This window comes from Telmatherina bonti (assembly GCF_933228915.1).
Source record: "Telmatherina bonti genome assembly, chromosome: 18".
NCBI classification, from domain to species: domain Eukaryota; kingdom Metazoa; phylum Chordata; class Actinopteri; order Atheriniformes; family Telmatherinidae; genus Telmatherina; species Telmatherina bonti.
Genome location: NC_136616.1, coordinates 7,363,636 through 7,375,007, shown reverse-complemented (window position 1 = coordinate 7,375,007; position 11,372 = coordinate 7,363,636). Strand labels below are relative to the sequence as shown.

General features: G+C 43.4%; 1 protein-coding gene across 3 annotated transcripts; it reads left to right on the top strand.

Moving 5' to 3' along the window:
• The first annotated feature begins 4,198 nt into the window (after window positions 1-4,198).
• Window positions 4,199-8,507, top strand: LOC306769362 (RNA-binding protein 4.1-like). 3 transcript variants are annotated; one of them, XM_079257942.1, is made up of 4 exons: window positions 4,199-4,245; window positions 6,517-6,941; window positions 7,029-7,690; window positions 7,895-8,507. In XM_079257942.1, exons 2-3 carry the CDS (start codon window positions 6,533-6,535, stop codon window positions 7,667-7,669), a joined length of 1,050 nt encoding a protein of 349 aa, XP_079114068.1. In that variant the 5' UTR covers window positions 4,199-4,245; window positions 6,517-6,532; the 3' UTR covers window positions 7,670-7,690; window positions 7,895-8,507. The 3 variants fall into 3 exon arrangements, with proteins under 3 accessions (XP_079114068.1, XP_079114069.1, XP_079114070.1); XM_079257943.1 differs by having other exon boundaries at window positions 7,029-7,703; XM_079257944.1 differs by lacking the exon at window positions 7,895-8,507 and adding an exon at window positions 7,790-7,868.
• Window positions 8,508-11,372: the final 2,865 nt, after the last annotated feature.

Sequence of the window (11,372 nt, the reverse complement as noted above, 5' to 3'; positions counted from 1 at the left end):
TGACTCGGTTCAGACAGACACTACCATGTTGGTTCCTTCAAGTCTAATCTGAAGGTGAAGCATTTGTAGCAGGAAGTAAAAGTTCAGCTCCGTTTTCATAAGTCCAACATGGTACATTACAGGAATGTACGCCTTTGCACTTCCACAGGGAAAAACTGTGAGGATCCCCAGATTACCCAGTCTGGGCCATGCCAGGCCTGCTTCCACCAAGACGTCCGTCTCAGGACGGAACAACTTGGTGGGTGCGCTACAAGCCTGGTGGTCGTGTGACGTAACGCTGTGGTGTACTCCAGGGTATACGCAAGTATACAGAGTATATATTCAGTCAGCATAGAGTATACCCACTTATAATCCCCCTGCGATGCTGCTTTTACAGTTATAAACGTCCCTACGCATGTAGCTACGTCGCCCAGCAGCTCAGCTAAGGTTACTGATGCTACACTGGTGCAGTTAGTCAACAGCTGCGTTAACTTCAGCCTGAACATCGACTAAATAAAGCTATATGTATGTCTATGTGCCTGTCTCTCAGTCTGTGTGCCTGTACTGGTTTAGTCATTTTATAACTCTTCCTCCCTGAAACCGAAGAGCAGAAACTATGCGACAATGAGCAGAAATACTGATGGATTGTTTAAGTAGACTAAATTGAGTCTTATATGTCACTTTTTCTGAAACAGTGTTTTTCTGAGCTACTTTTTTCTGTTTTTAAAACAAGGACAAATAAATGGAGAGTATACCTTCTTTATGGACCACTACACTACTGACGTGGTGCCTTTGGTGGAAACAGGCCTGTTCTTGGCTGTTCTTGATTTGGCCGATTCGGACCAGTAGTGATTATTATTTTTACCAATCAATGGACTGCAGCACGTAAAGCTCCGCCTTTTTAGGTTAGGAAGACTGGGATTCTTAAATAGTTTCCAAAAACACAGGATGACTCTGATTGGATACCCTGGCAAAATGAATCATCCCGTCCTGTACTGAGCCAGACCCCTCGGCAGAGACCAATCTTTTGGGACCCTTCCATTGGGGTCCCAGTCATACCAGTCCGATCCAGAAAGGATGGAGCTTGGACAACCTGTTGATTAGTCAAAGAATCAAGACTTTCTTTGCAACTGGCAATAAGGAAAACGTGCTGCCATTACGTGGTTGAAGCATCCATCCCAATCCGACTGATGCCCCGCCTACCAGGTAAAGATACGACTTCCTGTGGTAACACGACAGGCATCGGGTTCACAGAACCAACTGAACCTTCCCGAGCCAGACTCCTTGGTGGAAACGGGCCTTCTAAGTCTGACTCACTACTGGCAACGGAAGGATGCAGGCTGGACACAACAAAACACAATGATGAATGTCAAAGTTTGGAAAATTTATAATAAAGATAACCAATGTTGCTATTTGATCAATAAAAACAGAACATGGGGCACATACACTACATTATCAATAGCACAGAGACACCACTGATTAGACATGTTCCAAGCAAGGGGCATAAAGACCAGGATGTGTGGAGGAACCTGACCGGCCAGAGTTATGATACTGCAGCTCATCCCTTCAGTCCAACATCAACGTCTGACCTCACAAAAACCTTCTGGAAAAACGGCAAAAAAGATCCATCAATGCTCCCAAACTACGTGGAAAGTTTCTCAGAAGCTGCTGCAGCTGCAAAGAGAGGAACAAGTCTCATCGACTGAGGACATGATGTCCTACATGTCCCAGTTCTTTCAGTAACATGGTGCAGAAATATAAAAAACATCATGTATCAGTGTCAGAATCCATATACTTTTCCTTTCCTCGCGCAGTTTTTTAAACCTGTAAGAGTTTAGAGTAAATATAATGACACACTGTATTAACATATTTGGTGTTTAGGCACCACAGACCAGTTCTCACCTGGTTAAACGAAGGCGTGACGTCATCAAATCACGGTTCAGGTGTAAAAAGAAGAATAGTTCAGAGATTAAACTTCTGGTGTTTGTCTCCACCTGGTGGTAATTTATAGTCACATCCCAGATCCCCCAGGCCTGGTCCGTTGTTGTCCTTCTTCTACTTTACAGGTAAACTGTTTCTTTTTTATTTCTAGACTAATTTATCAATTATTTTTAGACTGATTTATAATTTTAGGTGGTAAAAAGTAGACAGTTTGGAAAGATTGGCAATCACTGACCAGTAACAACCTGAGGGCTAAAAACCAAGACGTGGAGCAACAAGAAGCTTTGAATCAGACTTTAATGTCACTTGCTGAACAGCTAATCAGCCAATCACATGGAGACAAATCCAAACAGCTAATTATGTTGATAGGATGAAGTTCAAACTGAGCATCAGACTGAGGAAGAAAGGAGATTTACGAGACTTTGAACGCAGCATTCTGTTGGTCTGAGTGTTTACTGGGATTTTCACACACAACCATCTCCAGGGTTTCCAGAGAAGGACTGAAGAAGAGGAAACATCCAGCAGCAGCAGTGGTCTGGACCAGAAGGTCTGGTTGATGTCAGAGGTCAGAGGAGACTGGTCAGACTGGTGGAAGATGATGGAAATACAACAGGAAGTCCAGAAAGCACTGGTTCCAACCAGAACATCATCTCTGAACACACAACATGTCCAGCCTGGAAGCAGATGTTCTCCAGCAGCAGAAGACCACAGCGGGTTCCCTCCTGTCAGTAAGAACAGGAAACTGAGGCTACAATTCACACAGACTCACCAGAACTGGACAATAGAAGATGGAGAAACGTTGCTGGTCTGATGAGTCTCCAGTTCAGCTCCACATTCACATGGTAGGATCAGAATCTGCTGGAAACATCATGACAACATGGATCCATCCTGCTTCTTTTCCCACTTTGGTCCCCAGAGTCCCAACATGACCTGGTTTAACCTCCTGAGCCTACCTTAGTCCTGCTGCTGACCATGTCCATCCCTTTCTGAGCACAGTGGAGCATCTTTAATAGAAAAAGTCCTCTCAGACAGGTAGGACCCGAACCATTCCAGAGCAGTAGCACCAAAACCAACACAATGCTCCAGACGTGTCATCAAAATGTTGTGATCCACTGTGTCAAATGCTGCAGATCCAATTAAACCAGGATTATATGGTCACCAGAATCTGTAGCGAGTAAAAGATCATTAAGCACCCTCAGCAGAGCCGACTCTGTGCTACAAAGAGACTTAAGACCAGACTGAAAAACCTCAGAAACATTATCCATCTCCAAAAACTCTTTTATCTGTGTGTAAACCATCCTCTCTAAGATTTTTTAAATGGAAGTAAGTTTGGCTGGGTTTTTTGACCAATGGTTGGACAATAGCATGTTTACATAAATTTCATAAAAACTCCAAAAATAGGCCACTGCACATTAACAATGAATGGAATAAGGTAAACAACGAAGCAGTAGGACAGCAGAAAACATTTTGCTTTCTTGTTCACTATGAAAATTATTTTGAGATTTCATCTTTTATTTTTTTTTAATTTTTTTTTTTACATATTTTAAGGATTTAAAGTAAAAGTTGAATTTGTTTTTAAAGGGAACCAGACTCAAAATGAACCAAACCCCAAAAAAACCAACCCAACCAAATAAATAAAGAAAGAAAAAGAAAGAAACCTTTAAATAAACATATATAAGCATAAATGAGCAGAAAAAGTAATAAATGTGCATTTGTAGCTTCTTTTTTTTTCAGTTGAACATTTTTTAATTTCCTGTTTATTTTTCCGTTTAATTTTCTGTTTTATTTTTCAGTTTAATTATCTGGGATTTTTTTTTTTTAGTTTTTTTCCTGTTTTTTTTTTTTTTTTTTTAATTTTCTGGTTGTTTTAGTTTAATTTTCTGTGTTGTTTTGTTTTTTTAAATTTTCTGTCTTTTTTTGTTTAATTTTCTGTTTTTGTTTTTTTTTTTGTTGGTTTAATTTTCTGTTTTTTTTTAAGTTTGATTTTCTGTTTTTTTTTTTTGTTTATTTTATTTTTTTAGTTTAATTTTCTGTTGTTTTTTCCCTAATTTTCAGGGTTTTTTGTTTAATTTTCTGTTGTTTTTTTTTGTTTAATTTTCTGTTTTGTTTTTTTTTTTTTTCTGGCAGCAAACAGAAACTTTTACACAACCAAGTCATGCATAGCTGGACCCGCCCAGGAAAAAGCTCCGTCAAACTATTAACAAATGACAGGCCAGATATATGGATTGACACGTCTATCGTCCAATCAAATCACTATGTGCGCGTACGCCACCTGCGCACCTACCTCTGTGTGATTTGAGTATCGATCTCACTGTTGCGCTGCAAGTAAGTCGTAAACATTAAGTTATTTTCTGCTGTTTTTACTGTAATTCTGTATTTATAGTGATGTAAAGTCGTAACAAACTATAAAGTTGATGTCTGACTTCTGTTCTGTTCTTCTTCTGATGTAGTTTTAGGCCATGTTGTGTTTAGATGCTAAGATTAGCAGCATGTTTAAACCAGGAAGCGCAAAGCAGGAAACTTGTTTTGTTTGTTTGTTTAACTAAAGTTGTTTAAGACAAACTTTATACATTAATGTCAAAATTGGATTTTTAAATGCAGGTAAGTAATTTTACCTTTTAGTTTCAATTACTAACTATTTCCTAAGGTGTTTGTTGTTTTAAACAGTGGCGGAGCTGAACTTTTCATGCTGAGGGCAGGAGGGGGACCGGGGGTGGGGTGGGGTGGGGTGGGGGGGGTTGGTGGCTCGGGATCGGGTGGGGTAACCATAGCTCTCACACGCTGCTGTAGTCACATTGGAGAGAAATACATTATCATTGTATTACTAATTTTGATCACTACATGAAAACATTTGCAACAAGTTAAAAAAGTTCCACCGAAGAGCCTGGTTCCACCGGGTGTCGAACTCCCCCGTTGTTTTTCCGTACCGCACCTGGCAGGCGGTGATCTGCTGGTTAGAGATGGATCAGCATCTCTAAGTGTTCCTTCGGTTATAACAAAGAGTTTTGTTCCCGCTTTGTTCTTATTGCTGCGTGGCTTTCCAGTCTCCTAACCGATCAGTGGATTGCCACATGTCAACTCCCCCTCCAGGATGGGAGACCCCAGAAGGGTTATAAAAAGTTGGATGGCACATGTCAGATATTTCCTCAACCTGCCCAGTTCTTGCATGTGGAAATGTAAAGAAAAAAAGCATTGAGCTGGACATCTTGGTAAAATGGGTCTGCCAGCGGGGGTTTTGGGGGTGTGAGCTACATGTGGTCATGTGATACAGCAGTTGGGATTTGTCTCTTTATGAAGAGAGACAAGAGAAACCAGTCTGATTTCAGACTGGTTTCAGAATATAGTTGTCCACAGAATCTTGCTGTCGTCAGCTTTAAACTGGATCATGTAGCTTCGGCGGTGCTAAGTGACATAGATACTGAGGCACTCCTGGAGCATCTTTAGTTTATTTTCTGCTCCAGTATAAAAATCATCATTAAACAGGTTGATGTGTATTCTCTTCTCACAGAAAACACTGAATATAACAAGGTTTTCCCACATTATCTTAAACTTATACGTACTTTCTGGCTAACATTAGGTTAATAACTTTTGTTGAACTTGCACCAGAATTGTGCGGCTTAATGTCAATATTTTAAAGAACTACTTTAAGATTTATTTGAAACTGGTGTAGTGATACTGGTGATCCATGCAGGTCTGGAGAAGTGTTGCTCACCTCCTCCCACAGTGATAGTTATGGTGTGCCATCTTGGGCACTTCTCGATTTGATTATTAAACAATTATCATGATTTTTAGTGCATCTTTTTCCCACATTCGGGTTTTTTTCCTCACTCCGTTGCTACTAAAATGTGTTCTTTCAAGCAAACAAACTTATTTCTATGACTTTTCATTGATGTCCAAACTATAAATGAATCCAAATTGTATCAAAGTTCATATTTTCCATGGAATCTCCAGTAAAGATGTTGCTATGGTTAGGAGCAACAACAGGTGTTGTGTGGTTTTATGCGTACATTGTCAGAATAGCGTAGCCTTGCACAGAAAACTGCAAGTGACCCATCATTTCTGCGACACTGACTTCTCGGAGGTTGTCTCAGCATACAGTCAACCCAGAAACCACAAGCGCATAGTTTTGTGTATTTTCTTGTTGGTTAATTGCACATTGCTCAAGTGGACCCCTTATGACTAAATCTGGAGGAGAGATGGACTTAAAAACCCAGATGAAGTGTAAGAAACTGTTCTTAAAATGCTGTTTTCTTTTCCATTTAGTTTACTAGCGAAGTTGTAATGTCAGTCCTGTTAGCATCCAGCTTCTTCTCCCAAACGGCATGAGATTGAATGTGTAATTAACGTAAAAAAAAAAAATTTAATGTAATTGTAACTAAACAGGTTTCTGTCGCCGTTTTGATAAAGTAGTCTAATCCGACCGACAAAGAGATAGCAATGCTAACCTCCTCTAACTTGGGCTTACAGTTTTATTTTGGCATATTATCATACGTCATCGCGATAAATAACTCCCACAACCACCTGAGGTGTCATCTGGGGTATCCTGTCAGGTTTCAGAGGTGTGTCTCGACTTTAACCTGTTTTTATTCCTCTTAGAGAAGCACGCTGCAGGATGGTGAAGATTTTCATCGGAAACCTTTCTCCTGAGACGGAGAAAGAGGAAATCGAAGCGCTTTTCACCAAGTACGGCACAGTGACAGAATGTGCCAAGTACAAAAACTATGCCTTTGTCCACATGGACGACCGTAAGTCTGCTACGAAAGCCATCCGCGAGCTCCACCTGCGCAAGCTGAACGGCCGGCCCATCAACGTGGAGCCTAGCAGAGGGAAGAACCAGGGTCCCATGAAGCTTCACATCGCCAACGTGGAGAAAGGCTTTGAGAACGAGCTGCGTGAGCTGTTTGAGGAGTACGGCACAGTTACAGAGTGCGCCATCGTCAAGAACTTTGCTTTCGTGCACATGAGTAATTCTGACGAGGCCATGGATGCTCTGCAGGGCTTGGATAACTCGGAGTTTCAGGGTAAGTGGCTGAACCGTGTGGCCTAGCTTGGCTTTGGGGGTTTCTACACCAGTCGTTAAGAGGACCGGTGTTTTTCTCCCCTCTCAGGAAAGCGCATTCACGTCCAAGTGTCGAAGAGCAGACCGAAGGGCCCGTATGAGGACGACTACCCGCCTCCGCCAGGTAGAGCTGGCTTTTACCCCCCTCCGTATCCGGGGGAGAAGCCTGAGCCCATGTATAGAGCTCACCCATCTGCTTACCCTCCTCCACCACCTCCTCCCCCCATGCCTGCACCCATCCTCCCAAGACGAGCGCCGTACCCCGACCACGCCTATGGCGAGAAAGACTCCTACGGGATGGTTGATTACTACGAGAAATACCGAGCCCATCCTCAGAGCGGTGCAAGCTATGACGACCGGCGCGCCATCCCTCCTCCTCCGCCTCCTTCCTCGCCGCTGGTTAGAGAGCGTATCGGCATGGTGGCGCACAACCCGTACGAGCGGCGTCCGGTCCCGGCTCCCTCCTCTTACACGGCGAGGGATCGTAGCCCGATCAGAAGAATCCCGCCTCCACCGGCTCCGCCTGCTCCGTCAGCTCCGTCAGCTGGTAACGGCTACTCCTACGAGCGGTCCCAACTCTCACCGATGTCCAGAGCCCCGACGTATTCGGTACCTCGTACCAGGGACTCCTTCTCAGAGAGAGTTACACTCCCCCCGCCGCCGCCAGTGCCTCGCTACACAGGCTATTAGCCTGGAGGAGCGAGACGCAAGGTGAGAACAGCAGGTGATTGTTTCATAACCTCATGAATTGTGTCTAACAGAGACCTGAATGCGTAAATGAGAACGTTTCGCTTTTATTTCTGAAAACAGGCTCTACATTCCTGCACATCTACTTTCAGCTATTCAACCAGTAAACCCGGCGCGGGTCCTGAGGGAAACACTCTCCTTGACATGTGTGGTGTGCTCTCTTTCCAGGTTTAGCATAAAACAAGATCGTCGTCTGCTGGTGCACGTGGCACTATACACCCCCCTACGTCTACGGCGGATTGCGTTGCGCTCGCTGGAGACTAACTGGAAGATATTGCGGATATATTTAAAAAGACAATCACATTTCTTCAGAGCTGTTTATGCCTTCTTCTGTTCCTCTTTTTGTTTTAATGTTAAAAGAAAACTTAAAAATGTTGTCCATGAACAGCTTTTCCTGTGCTAGCGTGACACAGTTGGCGAAAAAAACCTAAAACTATTATCTCTGCTGTTCTTTTCTCTTTGTTAAATGACCTCTGGGAAGCTGAGAGACTTTTTTTCACAAGGGAATGCTTTACAATCAACATGTGCAGTGTTTGTTAGCTAGGTTTTTTTAGTTTTAATATGCTCATTACTTCAAGAAAAGTCACTTTATAAGTAATGCGAGACGATGCTTGCTGTGGGAGTTTGAACACCAGGCGACATGTTGGCATGACTGCAGAGTCTACAGTGTGATCTTTGTTCTTTTGGCATTTTGTGCTGTTTTTTTTCTTGCAGTAGACTTTCCAGCCCCGTCCTGTATGCTTTTATTTACTTTCCAAGTTGCTTTTTATTTGAAGGCCTTTTAATAAACACATAAAACAAACAAAAAAAAAAACACATTTTAGCTGTGAAATTCTTTTGTTTGTTACTTGAGGCGCTGTGCAGATCATCCGCTTAGTTTCCTTCAGCTCCAAACCAAGCGGCAACCTCCAGCAGTTACAAGGAAGCCTTTGCATTAATGCAAAAAAACTGCAATTCCCCCTTCATCCACAAGGGGCTCCAAAACAGAGCAAATCCCAATAGACTCCCATGTTAAAAAGACCAACTTCACAGCAGGAATAAACACGTTTAGAAGTAATTTCATCTTCAAACTCAGCATATTTAGGGGCGTGTCCGTTTGATTGACAGGTATCCGATCTCCCGCTTCAAGAAGGAGGAACGTAATACTGCTGTTTTTAGTTGGTTAACAACGTGACTCAGCTTTAGCCCGCTTACCTCCGTTAGGTCTGTTAGCTCTTAGCTACAAGCAGGGCGGAGATCACTAGATGTCAATCATCCACCCCCGCGCTCACAGCTCTAAGCTCCGCCTCTTTGCCCATATTTGTACTTTTTGGGAGGCGCGACGCTACAAAGATGGCGACGAAAGGAACCGCCCAATGAGCTTCAATTGAACTCTTCACGGAGGCTCCGCCCATCTTTTTATCTCCAGTCTGTTTGAAACGTAATTATTTATCTTGTTGAAGTTTAAATTTTGTGTGAAAATGAAATTTTTTTTTTTTTTTTTTTTGCTTGATTTAGTGATCAGGAAGTCATCATCACTCCAAATGGAAAATATTGGTCAACCGTTGAAAAGGTATCCGTCTGTAAAATCTTTCTAGAACGTTTAATAGTTTCCGTTTTCTTAGTTTAGTAACCGAAATGTAACCCCGTCGGGTACGGAGTGTAACTCTAACAGACCGCGCTACCGATGTAAATAAATGTAAACTTTCAGCCTTTATTGATAAGAGACGTTATTACTGAATTAACATCATTAGTTAATTAAACTTCTAATAAACAAAAATGTTGATTTTATTTATTGTTTTTATGCATCGTGAAGAGAAAAAGTCAAACCTTCGTTGCTGCTCCATACCGTCCACATCTGGGTTTTAGCCGTCCTATCCTGGACTGTCTGCCGCGACACGTCCGTCTACGTCACGTTTATTCAAATCCAAGACGTGGAGCGGCTGGGTTTTCTACTGTTCAGGTTCCTCTCTCGTCCAGGTCGCCATGAAACCTGCAGGCTTCCTGTTCACGCAGCTCTGTGCGTGTTGTGGAAATGGGTGGAATTTATCGGTCGACATTGGGAGCCCATAGAGTCGGGCTGAACAGCAGCAGAGCCCTGCTCAACACTACGTCTGGGTTTTATGCTTCACACAGACGAGTTTGATCCGTTTACATTTTAAACATCAGCGTTTAATACATAAACGACTGATGTTTCTTTATTTAAATGACATTAGATTTGAATATTTTAGCTACTTTTTGGGATTTCATATGAAATTGGCCAAGTCAGCTAGGATCCATCTGCACCCTGAACCGAATTTAGTCTCATCAGGGCAAATTGGGTCAAAATAAAACTTTACCAGGCTCTGATATCCGTGATGTGATGGAATGGACTGTCGGAGCGGACCGTATTGTTAGAGAAACCAGTAAATATAACCTGTTTCTAATGAGATTCTTCTTCAGAACTCCTTATAGACAGTTAATGTCCTGTTAGAAAAACCTGAATCTGCATCTACTTGCACTAGTTTGAGGTGGTTGGCCTGGAAAGCAGCTGAGAGCGGGAGGTAGCTGCAGGAGATGGAGACCACATGGTGTTGCAGCAGAACAGCTCCACCTTAACAGTTACGTAGACCTTAAAGTGCAGAAATGTCTCCAACACGTTGGTTCTGAGCCGCATGTCAGGCCGTCGCGGCTTTGTTCAGCGAGCAGGCAGGCTCTCCATCACCAAGGCCGGAACACCCACTGGGGGCCCACACCTATTTGGGGCCCACAGTGGGCCCGCACCCACTGGGGGCCCATGTGGGGCAAGCAGCAGCAGTTTGGACATAAAACAAATGTAAATAAAAGCCAAATAGTTCCACCACAGTGTTTAGTTTTCTGCTCCTGGCACCTCTGGCTGAGAGAAGTTAGAAATGTTGTTTCACAGTGTGGGTGGTGTGGATCGGGGCCCCTGGAACACTCTGGGCCCAGGGGCCTGTGGACTTTTAATCCGGCCCTGTCCATCACCATGACTTCATGCACACCAGGAAACCAAACATGTTGAAAATCTATATAAACAACAAAAACAGTCCAAGTTTAACGCCGAAGCTGCTGGTGATCAGGAACAAGGCGTGTCCCCCCCCCCCCCGTCTTCACACTTCAGCTGGTCTAACTTGTGTTTAAATGCAGCAGGAGTTGCTTGTTTTTCTCAGTATCTCTGCTCTTTTTAGACTAAAAGCAGGAGAAGTCGGCTCATGGTAAGTCATGGTGAGCAGATGCCCGGCGTCCTGCAGGAGCTGCAGGTACGTAAACTCTCAGCTTCCATTTCCTGCTTAAGCTGTAAAATCTGTGGTGAAACGTCAGGTGGATTGTTTTTTTCTGTTTTAGGAGACTCCTCGACGCTGCGTCCGTCTTTCCACCGATGTCCACCAGTGGGAGCCGGGAAGACGCGATGGGCTCCCTCAGCCACAGGTAACCTGCTCTGGTTTATAACCTGGTTTATAACCCTTCCATCTGGAGGCGGAGAAGTTTCTGCTCGATCCGTCGGGAAGCTGCAGGTTTCCAGCCGAAGGCAGCGAAACACGGCGGCTGATGGCGAACACGGTTTGCCCGCCGTTAAGCATCATCCTGCTGCAGGACACGTTTTCAACTCCGGTGTCCAACTCGGACTCTTCTTCCTGAATGATTAGTGAGTAAAATCTTTGATCTT